This window comes from Paramormyrops kingsleyae, chromosome 5 (genome assembly GCF_048594095.1).
Source record: "Paramormyrops kingsleyae isolate MSU_618 chromosome 5, PKINGS_0.4, whole genome shotgun sequence".
Lineage (NCBI taxonomy): Eukaryota > Metazoa > Chordata > Actinopteri > Osteoglossiformes > Mormyridae > Paramormyrops > Paramormyrops kingsleyae.
The window spans coordinates 1,766,674-1,788,922 of NC_132801.1; the positions used below are offsets into that span (position 1 = coordinate 1,766,674).

A 22,249-nucleotide genomic window follows, 5' to 3' on the forward strand; every position below is an offset into this window, starting at 1 on the left:
CTATGCAGTAAATACAGGAAGAAGGTCATGTGTCCTGGGCTATGCAGTAAATACAGGAAGAAGATCCTGTGTCCTGGGCTATGCAGTAAATACAGGAAGAAGGTGCTGTGTCCTGGGCTATGTAGTAAATACAGGAAGAAGGTCCTGTGTCCTGGGCTATGCAGTAAATACAGGAAGAAGGTGCTGTGTCCTGGGCTATGCAGTAAATACAGGAAGAAGGTCATGTGTCCTGGGCTATGCAGTAAATACAGGAAGACGGTGCTGTGTCCTGGGCTATGCAGTAAATACAGGAAGAAGGTCATGTGTCCTGGGCTATGCAGTAAATACAGGAAGAAGATCCTGTGTCCTGGGCTATGCAGTAAATACAGGAAGAAGGTCATGTGTCCTGGGCTATGCAGTAAATACAGGAAGAAGATCCTGTGTCCTGGGCTATGCAGTAAATACAGGAAGAAGGTGCTGTGTCCTGGGCTATGTAGTAAATACAGGAAGAAGGTCCTGTGTCCTGGGCTATGCAGTAAATACAGGAAGAAGGTCCTGTGTCCTGGGCTATGCAGTAAATACAGGAAGAAGGTCCTGTGTCCTGGGCTGTGCAGTAAATACAGGAAGAAGGTCCTGTGTCCTGGGCTGTGCAGTAAATACAGGAAGAAGGTCCTGTGTCCTGGGCTATGCAATTTGGCATCTCTTACTTTTATGCATGTATTGTTGCCTCAGTTTTTTTACTTTCACATGGTATTGCTCAGTTGACTGGTCAAATCCTCTCTCTTTCAGCCATTGTCTGAACATTTTGAAAACTTCAGAGTTTTATGCGCTGTTTTTAGGAGAGGACACATGTTGTCATCTACCGAGATTCCAAGGAGGCAACGTATATTGCTGCTAAACCAAGTAAGACGTCAGTTCATTTCTCCCTCTCTGCCTGGCTGCTACCAGTTTGCATGCTCAGCCTCATCCCAGAAAGCAAAGTGCACATGATTGCAGGAAGAGTTTAGCTCCAACTCATGGAGGAGACCTGGAAGGGTCAGATTGAGGGGGGATCGTGTTCACACCACAAACGAACCACTCCAGAGTCCGTTTGGGACCGAACCAAGAGCACCTCGGTACGCCTGATTTGTTCCACATGCGAGTGTGATTACTGTGTTCACACCTACCCAAACAAATCACACCAAGAGGTTAATCGAGTCCATTTTACCCGGATTAAAAAGTACTGGTATGAAAAAACCCTTAGACTTTACTCTGTGACACAGACACCCGATTTTTACGAACTTTGAGAAAATCACTTTGCACACATGCAGAATCTTAGCAAGTAGCTCACAGACATGGCTCATATGCACACACACACACACACACAGGACTCTCACACACAACTCAGGCTAGAGGGAGGTTCACAGCCAGAGCAGCAGGGTGTACTTACTTGTAGGTGGTTGTGGCACGATTCTGTCGGAAATTGTCCCAGGACGCAAACTCATACAGCATGTCTGTACGGTACGGCGTCCAGGGCATGACATACAGGCGATCCCCCGACTGCAGCGGGTCCTTGCACCATGCCCCCGACTGGTGCTCCGCCTCCTGCACAGAGCTGGCCTGCTGCACCCTCAGGAGGGTCCCGGGACACACGAAAACTGGGGGTGGGGTTAGGTGGGGGAGGGGGGAGAGAGAAAAGGAGAGGACAGAGAGCGGCAGAAGATAAATAGAGAGATATAAAAGCAGCGCGTGACCAGGCAGAGAGAGACAGAGAGAGAGAGAGAGAGAAAGACAGAGGGAGAGAGTGAGAGAGAGAGAGAGAGAGAGAGAGAGAGAGCAGTAAACGGTCAGAGAGGCGGGGCCATGGATGGATGTGGAGTGGCTATAGGCCACACAGTCTCTCACCTAACCCTCAAGCTTCAGGCCCAGGCAGTGTGAAGTGCATGGGGGGGGGCATCCCCCTGCAGGGGCACCAGAGCTCAGTGTTTAAACAGGGGGGCACAGGAGCCAAACACACACGCACACGGGAACGACAGACGCGCTGGCACACAGCCACTGGAACGCATGCACACAGAACCGCACATGGCACGTCACACATACATGAAGAGGAGCAGACGTGACACACGTGGTGCTCACATTGCACGACAGTGAGTGGGATGGGGTAGGAGAATGAAGGAGGGACAGGAGCGGGGGAGGAGGCAAAGAAGGAAGGAAGAGTGAACATAGTGTGTGTGTCTGTGGCCTTTTAACACCTTATCCCTGGGAGGAAGTCATCCTCCATGGTTTGGGGCGTGAGAGGTAGGAGCGCGGGCTGATGTGCAGGAGGGCAAGGAGGCAAGGGGAGAGGTTATACAAGGGCATGGAGCCAGGTAACGTGCTCCACAGTGTTAGGGGAACTGGCCGAGTCCACGGCGGAAAAAGGCGGGAAACACGCTGCACAGAGATAAACAGTCCACAAGTATAGCAACTGCAAGCTCCACCCACGAGGGGAGGGGCAGATCAGGAGGGGTGTGTCTTAGCATGACATTAAAAATGGGCTGCTTTAAGAGGCGAGGAATTACAAGTCTACCTGAAAAAAAAGACAGTAACGTACATAACGTTCAGGCAGAAGGCCCCATGGGCTCCTCCCGTAAAACACCGCGAGAATGTTGGAATGAGACGGATGTTCCCAGTCTGCCAATAGAATGTGTTAAGAATGTTAGGCATTAGCAAAGCAGACTGCGGAATAAAACAAGAAGGAGAACGAGCATAGGTGAGTGTGTGGGACGGGGCGGGGGGGGGCGGGGGGGGGCAGGCGCGTTACAACCTGGAAGGCAGCTGCGTTAGTGCGTGACGCCCCTTTGCATTAACTTAGCCACAGGAGCTAAAGGGCCAGAGTAAATGTAGGGGCATGTGGCATATTCACCGGGGCCTGGGATCCCTCCCTCGGCACTCCTCACCTTACCTGCCAGCACACCTCCTTACTCACCTCCTGTCACTTACATAACAGCCTCCCCGCTGCTCCTCATCAGCTGGACCACAAGTGTCCCCCCCCCCCACTGCTGTAGCCCTCCATCTGTCTCCCTACACCTATGCCCCTCCAAAACTTCACCAGAGGGTCCCGTCTCTATCCTCGTCCCTCATGTGGGTGACCGTGAAGATACCGTGACGTGGGGGGAGAGCATGCCCCCTCCGCAGTGAGATGCTCATGTGTGCCAGAGGATAGATGCTATGCAGCACATGCGCTCCCACTGACCCCGTATCCTGTCAACTTCCTTTCTGTCCGTCTCCCTCGCTCCATGGAGCAGAGCAAAAGTAAAAGCATAAAAAGGTCAGGAACAGGAAATAGGTAGGCAGGGCAGTCAGAAGTAAAGGGGAGAGTGGAGGACAATATAGGTGGAAATAAGGGAGGTGTAAAGGAGGAGTAGAGGAGTGCTAGATGGAGAGACAAGCAAAGAATATAGAATAATATAGAAGACAAATGTGACCACTGAGGCATGTGAGAAACAGGGGATCAGAAGATGGAATGCCAACCATTTAAGATGGATGGAAGAGCAGAAGAGGCATCATGGATCTAGTGCTGAAGAGATAATGGAGGACTAGAGGTAAAGTAGAGAAAAAGAAGATGCATGGATGTAGGAGGGTGGTGGAGATGAGGACAGAGTAAGAAATAAATGGATAGGATGGAGAAAGAGAAAGGGACAGGAAGACATAGAGGCTCATGTGTGGAGGAAAGAGAAAAGGAGAACGAAGGAAATGGAGGAGAATATGAAGAGCAAGGACAGGAGTGACTGGTGTAAATCTCATAAACAATGTGAGCTACTAGCTGTGCGCTCTGCATTTAAGTAAAGTCTGTGACTGAAATGGCAGTTTTGGCACGTGAGAAAACAAAGCATCGATCACTGGTGCAATTCTCATAAATGCTGTCAGGTAGTCATGCACTCAGCATTTCAGGAAAGTCTGAAATTGTATTTTTGCCATGTGAGGAAAAAAAGCATCGATCACTGGGGTAATTCTCATAAACACTGTCAGCTAGCCCTGCACTCAGCATTTCAGTAAAGTCTGTGACTGAAATGGCAGTTTTGGCATGTGAGAAAACAAAGCATTGATTACTGATGCAAAAGGTGTAAAACACACCTAAGCTGCTTCACATCTCACTTCTTACACTGGATTAGTTCTGGTGTATCTAACCTTGGTGGGGGCGAACTCACCCTGGGGGCTCCACCTATTGGCGGGCCGCTGTTCTCCAGCCCGACCATCCACACAGGTGGGCTGATGTACTGTAGCAGATTGAAATCCTGCCTGGTCTAATTGAATTCAGCACCTGTTACTGCTTGGTACGCAGCTTGACCAGCAGGGGGCAGAGCTGCACTTGGCATAAACACAGGCTAGCTCCATTTTGAAACAACAGGTCGATGTGTAGCAGAGCTGATTAGCATTCAGTGTGTTTGGAGAGACAGGGACAAAAAGAGGCAGAGAGGGAGGAAAACAAGTCAAGAAGGAGGGAGAGAAAGGGAAGGACAGATGGGGAGAATGAGGAAGTGACAGAAATAGAGGAATAGCATGGATTTCATGCTGTAAGCTTTGCGTTTACATGGTATGTATGCATATAAAGGTGCTTGGGGGTGTAGATGACTTTGTGTCTATGTTTGTGTGGAAGGAAGGGTGTGGGGGGCAGAGAGCTTTGGTGATCAGCTGGCGCTCCTCTCTACAACCTGTCCAACAGGTGGTGCCCATTCTCACCTGCAGGTGACAGACCGCAGACCACCGTGCGCACTGAAGCGTTTCCGTGCCCTGCCAGCCAACACGCCCCCCCCATCAGACTCATCCTGCCCCAGACCAGAGAACACTGCCTAGGCACCACAGCAGGGCAGCACATCGTGAAATGGAAAAAAAAAAAAACAGTTCATAACCAATCCATCAATTCCAGGCAGTCAATCAGCATCCACAGAGACGAGGGCAAACGTAAAGTCTTAATTGTTAATCAGTGGACAAAGGCTTTGCCTCTGTCATAAAACAGAGTTAGAGAGAGAGGGAGAGGAAGGAGAGAGAGAGAGCGAGACTAGGGGCAGAAAAAAGGAGACCTTTTTTGGTGTTGCATGGAGACAAAAGAAAACAGGATTGGACAGCATGACGGGCAGGGGGAGGGGCTGCATTCTGTGAGGTGATGTGAGCTGTCACTCACGAGGAAGGCGGGACCAGCGGGAGAGGAACTGAAATCCAGGAAATGAAAACAAGGTCAGTCTCTCTATATATATTTCTCTAGGTATATATATAGCTGGGAGGTCAATGGAGATGAGGACTCGCTTGGTGAGTCGCTAGGGGCCGTGGGGCGGAGCCGGCTCGGCCTGCAATGACAAAGGTCATAACCTCGCGGAAGACACAAGGACAGACGCAGAGACAGTCGGGAGACAGCCTGCAGGTAGGTGGGCTCAGTCCTGGATATCCTCAAGACCAGTATCCCCAGAGTGCTCTCCGCCAATCAGACACCTGGAGACTCCAGGCTCAGAGAGCTCCGCCAATGAGACCCCAGCTTCCCAGGAACCGGGGCTAAGTTCATCCAATCAGTGTGGCTAGCCGCTCAGTCTCTGGGATTTTTGGGAAGCAGGACCAGACCTAGTGAATCCGTAGCTCCCCTACAGCAGAGGCCAGACCCTTCCAGCAGGCTGGTAAGGAGAAAGTCACTCAGGATTAGTTTAACACGGACCTGAGTGCGGTCAGCACCGATGGCAGCACTGTAACCACGGCGAGACCCGTCATTGCAGTGGAACCGGACTTCCTTACCCCAACGTGCACGCACACACACACACACACACGCGCGCGCGCGCACGCATCACACAGGCCCACACACGCAAGACATGAGCCTACAGAAATGACCCATTCATATAGAAACATGGCCACACAAGCTCCTGGAAGCACCTTCCGTACGCAAACACACACAGAAGCTCAGTGGGCAGACAGTATCAGAGATGAAGCAGGCCTGCGACACACACCGGAGACAGTGAGCAAACGTGCCTCGAGCAGCACAAATGGAGGTCAAGGACAAAACGGGGAGGAAGAGGTGGGGAAAAGAGGATAGTATGAGGTAGGGGTCAGACACCGCTGCTGCAGAAAATGAGGAGATGAGAGATCAACCATCCAACAAAAAAAGAGCAGGAGGAGGAGACCAGATGGAAGGCTGGGGGTGAGAGTGATACGGAGGCACCTGGAAATGGGAGGAGCTAGAGACAGACTGGTCACATGACTCGAGCTGCTTTTACAGGTGGCGTCTCAAAAGGATTTATTTTGCTCAAAAAAGAAACAAAGAATTTGTCCTAAAGGAAGCAAAGAAAAAAGGGCGAGAGAGCGAGCGAAAGAAGGAGAGACTGAGAGAGAGACAAACAGATACAAAACGATGGAGAGCAGAAAGAGTCACTGGGATCTGGAAGGATCGAATGTGGCTGACAGAAGATCAAACCAAAGATGAATCCATTACGACAGAGTCGGGCATCAGAAAGCTGAAAGAGCAGGGGGCGGGCTGTGGGTCTGAGTGCAGAGACCCACACACACACTCACAGACACGAACTCACAACCACACTCATACATGTGCCACACTCACTCGCGAGCACATCTTCGCTCTCCCGGGGCATTTCCACACATATACATCAGCATGCACCCTCACGGCCACACACAACAGGGAAAGAAAAACAGGTGTGTTTCTGAGTGTGTATGTGTACGCATGGACGCGTGCATATATAAGAGCATTGTGAATGCGCAGAAGAATGCATGAATTGGGTTAGGAGAAACAACAGTAACTGCTTTAAGTTATGCAAAGACTGAATCTGAGCTCTTTGGATCGTAACCACTGAGTCACAAGTGACATTTTTGCTTTGTGAGTCGCTGTGTGGTTGTATGCATATCAGGCTGATGTCATCAGAAGCAAGTAAAAGGGGAGAAATCAGGAAGATTCTAGAGCCTCGGTTATAAGGTATAAAGAGGGAAGGGCCCGAAGACAGAGAGAAAGACTGAGAAAGCAAAGGGAGACAGATAATCAACATCAAACATGACCACGACACAAAGGATCTGGGCTAGGAGAGGGAGGGGGGGGGGGGCAGGAAGGGGAGTGGCCAGAGGAATGAGGGAGGAAGGGGCAGAGCTAGGGACAGGAAGGGGAGGAGCCAAGGAAAACAGGGGTGGAAGAGGAGGGAGGAGCAAAGGACGTGTGTTATGTTCATTGTGGTCTTTACCTTTTTGGTCCACTTCTATTCAAGCATCGGAAAAAAGAGAAAGAAAGAACAAGAAATAGAACGAGACAGAGAGAGAGAGAGAGAGAGAGAGAGAGTGAAAGAAAAAAGGTGTAGGAAAAAAAGAGAAAATTGAGATTAAATAAAAGGTTGTCCTTTCTAGTTTTTTTCTTTTTTAACTTCATGTTTCTGTCAAGTTAATGGTTTGTTCAGGGGGTTGTTTACAATCGACAATCTTTAGAAGAAGGATGGCACAAAATGAAGGGCGTGAAAGGGACATGGAATCAACAGCCCTCATTTTCATTTTCAATAAGACAGAATAACCCCCACGACATGGGCCCCAGCAGCAGGCATTCACAGACACCCCCCCAAGCAGCTCAGCTGAAATCAGCCCTCCGTCTTCATCCGTCATCCGCCCCTCATACTGCTATCCAGAGAAAGAACACTGAGTCAGTCACATCAGCGACGTGAGGAGAGAGAGAGAGAGAGAGAGAGAGAGAGAGAGAGAGAGACAGGCGGGAGGAAACTGAGAGGGATCCAGCCAGGAGATCCAGAAAGAAGCAACAGAAGGAGGAAGATTCATATGGGCAGATGGAAAGATTGAGGTGAAAGATGGGAGGGGAGAATAGCCCCAGAGGCAGAGCTGAAGGAGATAGATGGAGTTTTACGTGCCTGCTCACGGCAAACAGCGAGGGAAAGGCCTGCATAGGCTCCGAGTCGGAATGGGGAAAGTCAGAGTCTTTCCACCTCTCTCCCAGATAAAAGAAAAATGGCACACCTACGCCCCATTCCCCCCTTGTCCCATCGCCTACCCTTACTCTAATTTCTCCAATTGAGAATTTAAGTCACCAGAGGAGGTGAATGTGTGCAGCATCTGCAGTTTAGACAGCAACCGCACATTGGAAACTGCTAAAGGCTATTTCTGTAGCACACCTCTAAAGTGTTACTGCTGTGCCTTGTTGATAAGGTTGCTGCTCTAGCATACTGTTAAAGTCTTGTTCCTGTGTCTCGTTGATGAGATTGCTGCCCTAGCATACTGTTAAAGTCTTGTTGCTGTGCCTCATTGATGAGATTGCTGCCCTAGCATAGTGTTAAACTCTTGCTGCTGTGCCCCACTGATGAGCTTGCTGCCCTAGCATGCTGCTAACGTCTTGCTGCTGTGCCTCAATGATGAGGCAGCTGCTCTAGCATACTGCTAAAGTCTTGTTGCTGTGCCTCGTTGATGAGGCGGCTGCCCTAGGATGCTGCTAAAGTCTTGTTGCTGTGCCTCGTTGATGAGGCGGCTGCCCTAGCATGCTGCTAAAGTTTTGTTACTGTGCATCGTTGATGAGGTTGCTGCTCTAGCATACTGCTAAAGTCTTGTTGCTGTGCCTCGTTAATGAGGCGGCTGCCCTAGCATGCTGCTAAAGTTTTGTTACTGTGCCTCGTTGATGAGGTGGCTGCCCTAGCATGCTGCTAAAGTTTTGTTACTGTGCCTCGTTGATGAGGTTGCTGCCCTAGCATACTGCTAAAGTCTTGTTGCTGTGCCTCGTCTATGAGGTTGCTGCCCTAGCATGCTGATAAAGTCTTGCTGCTGTGCCTCGATGATGAGGCGGCTGCCCTAGCATGCTGCCAACATCTTGCTGCTGTGTCTCAATGATGAGGCAGTTGCTCTAGCATACTGCTAAAGTCTTGTTGCTGTGCCTCGTTGATGAGGCAGCTGCCCTAGGATGCTGCTAAAGTCTTGTTGCTGTGCCTCGTTGATGAGGTGGCTGCCCTAGCATGCTGCTAAAGTTTTGTTACTGTGCCTCGTTGATGAGGTTGCTGCCCTAGCATACTGCTAAAGTCTTGTTGCTGTGCCTCGTCTATGAGGTTGCTGCCCTAGCATGCTGATAAAGTCTTGCTGCTGTGCCTCGATGATGAGGCGGCAGCCCTAGCATGCTGCCAACATCTTGCTGCTGTGTCTCATTGATGAGGCAGTTGCTCTAGCATGCTGCTAAAGTCTTACTGCTATGCCTCATCTATGAGGCTGCTGCCCTAGCATGCTGGTAAAGTCTTGTTGCTGTGCCTCGTTGATGAGGTGGCTGCCCTAGCATGCTGCTAAAGTCTTACTGCTATGCCTCATCTATGAGGCTGCTGCCCTAGCATGCTGGTAAAGTCTTGTTGCTGTGCCTCGTTGATGAGGTGGCTGCCCTAGCATGCTGCTAAAGTCTTACTGCTGTCCCTCATTGATAACTAGCGTGTTGTTAATTTTTTGCCCCTCTGTTATGTCAGGCAAAGAACGTGACGCAGCATATTGCTTAATTTAGCTACTGTACCACAGGGATGAAGTGGCTGCTGTGCCACGTTGCTAGATAAGCTAATATTGCTGCTAGAAGGCTATTGCCTGTGGTCATGGCACTCTGGTGGGACACGGCCTGCATGACCGGTGGGCCACAACGACAGCCCTGGAACCGGTATATAAAATGTGAACTTCCAAGCCTAATGACAGCCTCAAACTTTAGGGTGGATCCCTGAGGTAACCATAAGGGGAGGATGAGCAGCTAATTGACTCCTGGTGAGGGGAACCTCCTGCCTAAATATTAATTAATCAAGGGCTGAGGTGAAGCAAGTTTGATGCACCCCACAGGTCCGGAAGGCTGAAGGTCCACCCCCGGGCTTTAACCCTCCCTAGTGGTCTCTGATCCTGTTATAGATCATGCAGTGCTGCAGGAGTGTGAGAAAGCATCCTTCACGCCTGTATGACTCCTACTTCTGACAGACACACATTTCTATCCTCAGAAGACGAGGAACAAAGGAGCACGGGAGGAGAACAACGACAAAAGAGAGGAATGCGGTGAAAGAGAAAGCATATAAGAGCAGAAGTCAGTCAAAGGAGAGGAGTTGTGACAAAGGAAGAATCAGAGATAGAGAAGGAATAAAGATGTGAAGATATGGAATAGAAAGACAGATGGTAAGACTAAGTCAAGGAAGTCCATCTTGTCCATCTTACTGTAGGTCCTGCTATGGAAGAGAGAAAACACACACCCTGAGCTCACAGAAAGTGATGTCATTAGTTCACAGAAAATCAGGCTTGACCCTGATTTGTCTCCACTGACAGTTCACAGAGCCATCCAGATGACATGGTGTTTTTTATTTTATTTATTTATTTAAAAAAAAACTTTGCTATAGTCTCAGCTCTGCTTGTTGGGTTGCATTTTTCCATGGCGGGGTGTAGGGAGACTGTGAGAGGATGAGGGTTTTTAGTGATATTACGGAGGAAAGGAGAAGTCTGCACCACGGCCCTTGAGTCGCCACACATTCACACATTGTTCTTTTGCCACGCAGACATAGATTACAGATCACGGTGGCATGGCACCCCCCCATCCCCGTCACGCCTACGGCTCAGCCAGTAAATAAAATAACAGCTTGCATCACTGTGCAACATGCGGGTACGATAACAGCGATGGCAAAAAAAGCCCGGAAGCCCTGGGAGCGAGAATTAGGCCTGTGCTTTCGGCAGAACCAGGAGCAGCTGCGTTACCGTACTTCCTCTGATCTGCAAATTCCCCTTACCCCCCGTACAATCCCATGGCCTTTACCTGCTGCCATGCCAGCATTTCCATTCCTGAAAAAAGAAACAGACCACATCTGGTAGTAGAGGGTGTTGGCCAATCAGCAACAAGGGGCGTGGCCCGACCACACAGTCTGTTCCCCTCAAAGTAATTTTTTCACTTAGTCTTGGTACCTGGGCTTGGAGCGACACTCTGATGCCAGTCAGCCTTTTCCTAAGCAGTGCCACGACATGCCCTGCCAGCAGGAAAGGAGACCATATGTGGAGTTTTAGGTAATGCCTCAACGGCACTTTAAACTCCACTGCTGATGAGACATTTCCAACTTTTATCCTCAGAATATAAAAGAGTTGAAGAGTTGGGCCCCTCCCATCCTAAGACTGGAACAGGGCTAATAACTCTGGACTCAAAATTCTGAATCTGAAATCTCTTGCACATTTCTGCTCATCCACGTCCAGACAAATTTGCACAATCATTCCCCATTGATCAAGTGGTTCACTGTATTTCTTTCGTCTGTCTTAATGTCCATGTTTTCTTATGTCATGTTTGTTTTCATGACTCCATATTTCTATTCTATTTATTACTTTTTCATTTGCCTCAATTTATGGTCCATGTATCATATTGCCAGTGTTTGACTTTTGCAGGATGAACTAAGGTGTTGGTTCAGGTTGTAGCTCACTGTCAAGGCCCAGTGCACATGCACACTCACCTGCACGTGGCACGTGACCCTTCTCACTACCTCTACAGATAGTCATTATGCTGTGGAAGTAGCCTTGCACCTTGTTCCTACCAGTTAAACTTACATTTATATCACCAGACTGGACCCATGCCTGACATCTGCATTATCTGGATGGCGTTGTGTCTTTGTAGATTGGAATAGGCTGGTCCGTCCATGTGCGTTGCTCAAAGAACCGAAGGCTTCACGGCATGTTGCCGAGCAACCTCTTTCTGAAATGGCACCTGCGCCCACACACCCCTGAGAGAGAAACGTGGGCAGCGAGCGAGCAGGCACGCTGACATGGGTCTCCGTTAACACTTCACGCCAAGCTGTTGTTTGGAGCGCGACGTGTGACAAGATGATTTAATTATGCGTGACAAACCTCAGCGGGGTGCTGAGTGACGCCCGATTTGCCATAATTAGTTGCCGCCACCGACCACTCAGTTCCAGCACCAGTCTGCAAAGGGAAAGGGCGGGGCTAAGAAAGGGCGGAGCTAAGAAAGGGCGGAGCTAAGAAAGGCACTGGCCTCTGATGTGGTCCCCAGCTCCTGTCATTTAGTTGACACTCCTATCTAAAGTAACATTGAAGCGTATACCCCTTACTCCTTTGCTGAGTTCCAGAGGGTCCTAGCCTGTCAATAGGTCTTACACAGTGAATGTGAGGAGAGACCTCAGTCTGTCAGTAGGCATTACACAGTGAAAGTGAGGAGAGACCTCAGTCTGTCATTAGGCCTTACACAGTAAATGTGAGGAGAGACCTCAGTCTGTCAGTAGGTATTACACAGGGAAAGTGAGGAGAGACCTCAGTCTGCCAGTAGGCATTACACAGTGAATGTGAGGAGAGACCTCAGTCTGTCAGTAGGCCTTACACAGTGAATGTAAGGAGAGACCTCAGTCTGTCAGTAGGCATTACACAGTGAAAGTGAGGAGAGACCTCAGTCTGTCATTAGGCCTTACACAGTAAATGTGAGGAGAGACCTCAGTCTGTCAGTAGGTATTACACAGTGAAAGTGAGGAGAGACCTCAGTCTGCCAGTAGGCCTTACACAGTAAATGTGAGGAGAGACCTCAGTCTGTCAGTAGGCATTACACAGTGAAAGTGAGGAGAGACCTCAGTCTGTCAGTAGGCCTTACACAGTAAATGTGAGGAGAGACCTCAGTCTGTCAGTAGGTATTACACAGTGAAAGTGAGGAGAGACCTCAGTCTGCCAGTAGGCATTACACAGTGAATGTGAGGAGAGACCTCAGTCTGTCAGTAGGCCTTACACAGTGAATGTAAGGAGAGACCTCAGTCTGTCAGTAGGCCTTACACAGTAAATGTGAGGAAAGACCTCTCAGTCTGTCAGTAGGCGCTACACAGTGAATGTGAGGAGAGACCTCAGTCTGTCAGTAGGTCTTACACAGTAAGTGTAAGGAAAGACCTCAGTCTGTCAGTAGGCCTTACACAGTGAATGTGAGGAGAGACCTTAGTCTGTCAGTAGGCCTTACACAGTGAATGTGAAGACAGACTTCAGCCTGCCAGTAGGCCTTACACTGTAAATATGAGGACAGACTAAAGCCTGTCAGTGCATTAAATGTTACTGATGTGGGATAAGACCAAAGCCTGTCAGTTGGTCTCATGCAGTCCAAAACGTTCAAGAGGAATCACAGACCTTAGATTACACTGCTGGCCACTGTCTGATTGGCTCTGTGAAACAGGTGGGCAGACAGGAGTAGAAATAAATTAAATTCAGCTTATTAAAGCAGGATGTTACTGTCTAGTAGAATGAGTTTTTAGTATGGGAAACCAAGTGCTGAGTGGTAAAGACTACTGTTATCTGTTTATAATCATCACCATAGAAACTGAGTTGCCCTAAAACCTGCAAAAAAGAGACAAATGGAAGAGACAAAAGAGAGAGGGAGAGAGAGAGAGTGAGAATGCAGAGGAAGAGACATTTCAAGGTCAACTGAGGAAGAGCGTGAGAGAAGCAGAGGAGGAAAAGCAAAGAATAGGGGAGAGATGAAGGAGGCAGGGAAGACAAGAAAGAACAAGAGAGTCACAAGGTTAGAGGTGGAGACTGATACTGGAGGTCCTCTTCTGCTTAACGTCCTGGGACCTTCTAGAGGGAAAAAAGTGAAGAATTCACACTGCTTTTCCACTGGCCCAATGCAAATGCAATCCTTCCACAACTGACCTTCTCTCACCACCACCAAAAGCAATAAAGCCCCTCCCCCAGATTCAAAGTCCCTGAGGAGGCAAGGACAGCAGCACAGTGAGGGGGTGGGAGTAACCGGAGAGTTACGTCACATGAGAGGGAGGGCGCACAGCCTGATGGGAGATTTTCACACAAATGCAGCTGGTCCCGTGTGCCTGTGTATGTGCAGGTTAACAGCCCTTCCAGTAGTTTGCTCGTGGGTGTGTTTTCATTTATAGTTGTGGAAACGTGTTGAAATGTGATGATAGTAAACAGTGAGTATGAGACAGGCCTGTCCCTCTAGGTAGGAGCAGAGCTCTGTCCCGCAGAAACGGCCACATGCCCAAATCTGTGAGATAATGCGGCCCTGGGCCTCACATGGATCTCTCTCACATAAAACACACAACCAATGCTCCCTGAAAAACTAAAAAACTTCCTGGTTGGATCTGGGTGTGGAGGCACGGCCCCATCTTTCATGCCACTGAGATGATAGACAGCATGAGCATGGGCTGATTGGCATGGTCCCCATGAGGCTCATCTCTGCCCATGTGTCTGTCTTTGCTTCTCCTCCTCTATCACCTCTGAAATTGACCTTGTGGAGTCCTCGTGGAGATGTCTCCACGAGATAACCGCCATTTTTAAAGGCTATACCCATCCTAGAAAGAAACTAAATGCGCCAAATCATGCAGGAGAGTCTCCTTCCTCACTGGCTTCCACTGAGACTCATAACTTTCATTTATCCTGAAGACAGCGAAAATTCCCTGCAAAAGTGAGCAAATCTGTGTGTGTCTGTGTGTGTTTATCCACACTTTGTTAGTATTTGCTATGGACTCCTGCTGTGATGGATGCACCAAAGGTGTTTCACTTCAGCCTGTGTGTGAAAATCCCCCTCAGTCACCAAGCTCTGCACTGTTAATGGAGAAAAAAAGGGGTTTAGAGGTGTGTGTGCGTGTGTGTGTGCATGTGTGTGTGCACGTGTGCCAGAGAGCGGGAGAGAGAGCGTCTGTGTGAGTGCGAGAGAGTGTGTGCTTGTGCGCTTGTGTGCATGAGTGTGAGAGGGAGAGAAAGAGAGAGAGAGACAGAGAGAGAGTGGATGCCAGTGGGTCTGGACAGATCTGACACTTGAAGGGTGAGGGGTCTGGGGTGGCAGGAGGAAAGGGTGGGGACTGAGAAGGTGGGGTAAGGATACCAGGGGCTGAAGAGATGATCTGCCAGTACTCACTGTAAGGAACACACTCGTACTGGATCTCCAGATACTTGTAGGTCCCTGGACAGGGGTCAGGGAAGACATCAGACCCTGCAACCACCACACACTGGGTACGGTTGTTGCACCTGAGGGAGAGAGAGAAAACGGCTTTACACTGAAGATAACAGTGAACATTACACTCAGTACACAGAGGGGACAGACAGTAAACATTACCCACAGGACACAAAGGAGACAGACAGTAATCATTCCACACAGGACACAGAGGGGACAGACAGTAATCATTACACTCAGTACACAGAGGGGACAGACAGTAATCATTACACACTGGACACAGAGGAAACAGACAGTAATCATTACACACTGGACACAGAGGGGACAGACAGTAATCATTACCCACAGGACACAGAGGGGACAGACAGTAATCATTATACACAGGACACAGAGGGGACAGACAGTAATCATTACACACAGGACACAGAGGGGACAGACAGTAATCATTACACTCAGTACACAGAGGGGACAGACAGTAATCATTACACACTGGACACAGAGGAAACAGACAGTAATCATTACACACTGGACACAGAGGGGACAGACAGTAATCATTACCCACAGGACACAGAGGGGACAGAAAGTAATCATTATACACAGGACACAGAGGGGACAGACAGTAATCATTACACACAGGACACAGAGGGGACAGACAGTAATCATTACACACTGGACACAGAGGAGACAGACAGTAATCATTACACACAGGACACAGATGATACAGACAGTAAACATTACACACAGGACACAGAGGGGACAGACAGTAATTATTACACACAGGACACAGAGGAGACAGACAGTAATCATTACACACTGGACACAGACGGGAAAGACAGTAATCATTACAAACTGGACACAGAGGGGACAGACAGTAAACATTACCCACAGGACACAGAGGAGACAGACAGTAATCATTACACACTGGACACAGAGGGGACAGACAGTAATCATTACACACAGGACACAGAGGGGACAGACAGTAATCATTACACACTGGACACAGAGGGGACAGACAGTAATCATTACACACTGGACACAGAGGGGACAGACAGTAATCATTACACACTGGACACAGAGGGGACAGACAGTAATCATTACGCACAGGATACAGAGGGGACAGACAGTAATCATTACAGACTGGACACAGAGGGGACAGACAGTAATCATTACACTCAGTACACAGAGGGGACAGACAGTAATCATTACACACTGGACACAGAGGAAACAGACAGTAATCATTACACACTGGACACAGAGGGGACAGACAGTAATCATTACCCACAGGACACAGAGGGGACAGACAGTAATCATTATACACAGGACACAGAGGGGACAGACAGTAATCATTACACACTGGACACAGAGGAGACAGACAGTAAACATTACACACAGGACACAGAGGGGACAGACAGTAAACATTACACACAGGACACAGAGGGGACAGACAGTAATAATTACACACTGGACACAGAGGGGACAGACAGTAATCATTACACACTGGACACAGAGGAGACAGACAGTAAGCATAACCCACAGGACACAGAGGGGACAGACAGTAATCATTACACACTGGACACAGAGGGGACAGACAGTAATCATTACACACAGGACACAGAGGGGACACAGTAATCATTACACACTGGACACAGAGGGGACAGACAGTAATCATTACACACAGGACACAGAGTGGACAGACAGTAAGCATTACACACAGGACACAGAGGGGACAGACAGTAAGCATTACAGACAGGAGGCAGTAAACATTACTCATTGGCTGGACACAGCTGAGATGGAACACTATAGTGTGGATTTGTATGATTTAAAGGATGCATTCAGTGAGGGTGGTAGTGGACTACACAGGATAAATTCAAGGAAATCGAACATATCCATATTTTAGTCATATCTTATGTAAAGACAGAAAATGACAGAAAGGATAATGTTTACACTTTGAGCCAGAGTAAAAGAGACACAGACATTGGTCTCTATTCAGGGGAACAAGCAAGTCAACTGTATTCTGGCGGCTGAAAATCAGTAAAATGGCAAGCGGTGTTTACCTCCCCCCGTAAAGTTTTATTACTGTGCCTACAGGAAAGTATATTTATCAGACTGCTGACATCAAAACAGCACAAACACGCACACAATCTGAGACACACACACACACACACAGTCTAAGAGACGATGATAATAACTCGTACTAAATTGACCCTTGTGGGGAAACTCTATTTGTGCCTCCGCCTTGTAGGTGAGAGCAAGCTGGCTGCAAATGGGCAGCCACCCATAGCAGAGCCCAGGAACCCGGGGGTTAAGGTCCTCATGGAGCTGCAGATGTGAGCTGGTGCCTTTCAGAGGCTCAGCCCACCGAGCCACACACTGCCCCCCTGAACAGCTATGCACAGTCTGAGACAAATGCAAAGTCAGAGATGCACACACACACAGACACACTGTCTGAGACTCACACACACACACACACTGTCTGAGACTCACACACACACAGACACACACACACACACACTGTCTGAGACTCACACACACACAGACACACACACACACACACTCTCTGACACACACACTCTCTGACACACACACAGACACACAGTGTGAGACACACACTGTCCGAGAGACTATTATGTCCACTCACACAAAATTAACACATATGCAGTTTCACACAAAGTAGCATCTGTGCTGATAGAAATCCTTGCTTCCTATGTAAATGTCTGTTAATCTGCTTCCCTTTTCACCATTGATTTGCATAGCATTAGTTAAGGAACTTCAGAGTTTTGCTATGTAGGATTAGCAATTATCTATGAAGACCTGTGCAAAAAATGAGAAAACCATCTGCCAAATAAATAATTGTAATGCAAATGCAAACAGGACTTGCACGCACTTACGTTTGAGCATGCATGTGCCTTGGGATCAGGACTATGATTGGCAGGCGTATTCTGATGGTGTTTCAGGTGGAGTCAGACCAATTCAATCCTTGGTGCAACAGCATGTTCCTCATACCTCTTAGAGGACACTTGTGGAATTTAAACATCCACATCCTTGTTTGTTGAGAAAGCAATGAGTAAAATGTCTGTTCGGTAAGAAACCTTGGCTTTTCGAGTCATTGGACTGGATAACAAGAGGGCGGGTTACCTGCTAACCCTTTGAAATGCCCGTTGGATTGAAATGCACTAGTGAGTAAATGTAGCATAGAAGGCTAGTGTAGCTGCTCGGTGAGTAGCACTGCTGGCTCACACCTCCATTTTTGGCGGCTCGATTTTCGTCCTAACATTGTGTGTTATGTGGAGTCTGTATGCTCTCCCCATGCTGTGTGGAGTCTGCACGTCCTCCCCATGCTGTGCGGAGTCTGCACGTCCTCCCCATGCTGTGTGGAGTCTGCACGTCCTCCCCATGCTGTGTGGAGTCTGCATGTTCTCCCCATGCTGTGTGGAGTCTGCACGTTCTCCCCATGCTGTGCAGAGTCTGCACGTCCTCCCCATGTTGTGTGGAGTCTGCACGTCCTCCCCATGCTGTGTGGAGTCTGCACGTTCTCCCCATGTTGTGTGGAGTCTGCACGTTCTCCCCATGCAGTGCGGAGTCTGCACGTTCTCCCCATGTTGTGCAGAGTCTGCACGTTCTCCCCATGTTGTGTGGAGTCTGCACGTCCTCCCCATGTTGTGCGGAGTCTGCACGTTCTCCCCATGTTGTGCAGAGTCTGCACGTTCTCCCCATGTTGTGTGGAGTCTGCACGTTCTCCCCATGCAGTGCGGAGTCTGCACGTTCTCCCCATGTTGTGCAGAGTCTGCACATTCTCCCCATGTTGTGTGGAGTCTGCACGTTCTCCCCATGTCGTGCAAAGTCTGCACGTCCTCCCCATGCTGTGTGGAGTCTGCACGTTCTCCCCATGTTGTGTGGAGTCTGCATGTTCTCCCCTTGTTGTGTGGAGTCTGCACGTTCTCCCCATGTCGTGCAAAGTCTGCACATTCTCCCTATGGTGTGCAGAGTCTGCACGTTCTCCCCATGCTGTGTGGAGTCTGCATGTTCTCCCCATGCTGTGTGGAGTCTGCACGTTCTCCCCATGTTGTGTGGAGTCTGCACGTTCTCCCCATGTTGTGTGGAGTCTGCATGTTCTCCCCTTGTTGTGTGGAGTCTGCATGTTCTTCCCATGTTGTGTGGAGTCTGAATGTTCTCCCTTTGTTGTGTAGAACAGAGATGGATTAGGGATAGCTGATGGATGGAGTAGGGAAGGGTTAAGGATGGATTATGGATGGAGTAGGGATGGAGTAGGTGGGATCAGTATGAGCAAGCAAGAAATCAGAAAAATCTAAGGAGCGGTGCTGATGGAAAGAAGGGCCTGCCAGGGTCCAGCTGAACACAACAGGTCAGACACAGCACTGGGCTTTAGGGTAATAGGAGATCTCCAGCAGCTTATGATCTTCTGAAGTGCTTCTGAACTTCAGCTGAGCAGAAAAGAAGTGTGAGCACACAGAGTGGCAATTACGCTCCTGCACACACCTCTGTGACATGATCTTGAAGGCATCAGGCAGGTAGCACTGCACATTCTCCATCTGGAAGGGGTCAGCATCACAGATCTTGTCATCGGTGCGGCCATAGTTGGCCGTCTCGATCATGATGACGTCACTGCCAGGGCAGCGCAACTCGATGGGGTAGCCCTCGCACGCTAGCTCCCTCCGCAGGAGGCCGAAGGGCATCGCAGAGCGGCTCAGAGCTGGGGATGAGAGAGGATAAACAGTAAGGGACAGATAGCAAATGAGGGCATGGCAGGTAAGGAACTGGGCTGGTGTCAGGAATTGTACTGCATGTCAAAGCAGTTCAATTTATATTCAGTGCAAGCATCTCTTCAAATGAATAGTTCTGTGCAGCAGCCACTGGGGTGGCTTAGGATGTGGACCCAGAACCTAAGGGTTCAAGTTCCCAGAGGTACCTTTAAGTAAAGCACACTTCAGCTGCTCCAGTACAACCAGCTGAGCACATTGGTCCATCCAGCATCCAGCAAGAAGTAAAATGCAAAGTTTAATAAAATTCAGGCTTGGACAGGAGACACAAACATCAATTCACACCAGCAAGGAATTTATCTAGGTATGAAGTAAGAAATAAAACCAGAGACTGTAAAGTTACAATATGCATGAGGACCATGGACAGCTCCACTGACAACGTGCGTCCAAGGGGAGGCTTACAGAGGTGTAAATCTAGCTTAATAACATTAACTGTGTGTTTATATATATTATATAAGGAGAAACTCAATTTTATAAACAAAACTGTGACTGCAGTTGAAAAACTAAACATCCCAAAAGTCTTGTATTTCGTTTGGTTACTTATGGTTAAGGTTACTTATGGTTATTTAAGGTTGTCATAGATGGGTTTTTCCCATAGAAATGAATGGACAGTCCCCACAAAGATATCTATAGCATCAGGCCAGGTCACAATCACACACACTGGAGTGGGCAGATGTCCACCCCCACTCCCTGCAGGGTAAGCACACAACTGAAACAGCATCTAATAATTAAATCATTAAGCCTCTGAGAATTAAGCCTGAGAAACAGATAGAGACAGCATGGGATGCCGAAAGAGTATGCAAATGCACATAGCAACACAGACTTAAACTACACACACATACTGTACTGTACACACACTGCAGTGCATTACACACACCACAGCACATACTGTAGTGTGAAATCTCCACACACATGGAGCCATGGCGGTCAAACACAGTTAATGACACACTGCAGGTGTGTAAAATCCTGGGTGTTTACATAGTTAATGACACACTACAAGTGTGTAAAATCCTGGGTGTTTACATAGTTAATGACACACTACAAGTGTGTAAAATCCTGGGTGTTTACATAGTTAATGACACACTACAAGTGTGTAAAATCCTGGGTGTTTACATAGTTAATGACACACTACAAGTGTGTAAAATCCTGGGTCTCTACACAGTTAATGATGCTCTGCAGGCATGTAAAATCCTGGGGCTCTACACAGTTAATGATGCTCTGCAGGCATGTAAAATCCTGGGGCTTTACACAGTTAATGATGCTCTGCAGGCATGTAAAATCCTGGGGCTCTACACAGTTAATGATGCTCTGCAGGCATGTAAAATCCTGGGGCTCTACATTAATGACAGTAATGAGAGTATTACAGGGGATTTCAGTACAGGAACACATTGGTGGTGAATGCTGGATTATGTGCTCAATATGGACACACGCTCACTTAATAAGACAACAACGCCCCTTATCAGCCTGCTGCCAAACAGAAGCTCAGATTATTAAGGACTCACTCGCGCAGCCCACACGGATATTACCTCCTCTAAGCACGCAAGAAATATGCTGAGGAAGACAAAAGGGCAGACATTGGCAGCAGAGAAACTGCCAAGCAGGCAGAAGCGCGTTCCACGATATTCATCAGACTTGGGGGAAAGCGGAGCCAGTCGGGCTGTGAATAGAAATCAAACTTAATGCTACAGCGACAGAATCAAACCTCAAGAAGGAGACCAAAAACGTAAATGCAAAAGCAGGAAATCATTACCAAGAGGCTGGACTATCAGGAGCGACTGAGGTTAACATGTCGGATGGGGACATCACTGTGGACCATGGCATTTGAACCAGCAAGCTTAAAATCACTGGTGCAGCGTCCTAACCTAATGAGCTACACACCACTCCAGTGGTTGAGGCAGAAGATTTATCAGGTAATACTGGGTCCTCACTTCTCTGGGGTTGTGGGGTCGCTGAATGCCCTCTGGTTCTGTGAGTATCCTTCAGCTATATGTGGACCCAAAGACATGAGGTTTACGCAAATTGGTTCTTCAGAATTGCTGGTGGGGTGTGACGGTTTATGATGGACTCGTAACCCATCCAGGATATAGGCTCCAAGCCTCCTGTTGCCTTTTACTGTATAAGCAGTTGTGGAATGAGGATGGACAGGTAGTTGGACAGGAATCTGGCCCAATATGGCTTTGAAAAATACTTACAAGAAGAAGAATTAATCAGCAGCAACACTAATCTACTGCCAGAGTGAAAAGCACAGGAAAACTCCAGAGGATCAAGCCTACGAATGCCAGCGGGCCAGACAGCCTTCAAAGTAAACTCTGAAAGAGGGCAGCCCTGATCTGCAGACGGGCTTTCAGCCTGGGGCAGAGGGCGCTGTCTCCAAGGGTTTGGGACCCAAGCATTAAGTAGCCCGATTTATAAAATCGCATCATCCTGGCCCTGATGAAGAAAAGACCAGCCATGTTTACTGAAGCAGGGGAGGTGTTCAGCAACACCATCTACACCACCATACCAGCCGTCCTTAACAAAACAGGGGAGGTGTTCAGCAGCACTGTCTATACCATCATACTGGCCATCCCTAAACAAAACAGGGGAGGTGTACAGCAGCACTGTCTATACCATCATACTGGCCATCCCTAAA

At 48.6% G+C, this 22,249-nt stretch overlaps 1 protein-coding gene across 7 annotated transcripts in view; it reads right to left on the reverse strand.

The window, feature by feature from the left end:
- LOC111859939 (adhesion G protein-coupled receptor L1-like) overlaps positions 1-22,249 on the reverse strand; it is a 119,772-nt gene that overhangs the window by 22,690 nt on the left and 74,833 nt on the right. For 4 of the 7 annotated variants that reach the window (XM_072711830.1, XM_072711831.1, XM_023843113.2 and 1 more), the window contains exons 3-5: positions 19,337-19,550; positions 14,804-14,913; positions 1,409-1,616 (exon numbers count right to left, since the gene is read on the reverse strand). In XM_072711830.1, the coding sequence (XP_072567931.1) occupies positions 1,409-1,616; positions 14,804-14,913; positions 19,337-19,550 (532 nt within the window). Of the gene's footprint in view, positions 1-1,408; positions 1,617-2,551; positions 2,689-4,680; positions 4,791-5,021; positions 5,151-7,163; positions 13,224-14,803; positions 14,914-19,336; positions 19,551-22,249 lie in introns of those variants that run through there. The other 3 variants (XM_023843115.2, XM_072711832.1, XM_023843117.2) reach the window with 3 other exon arrangements.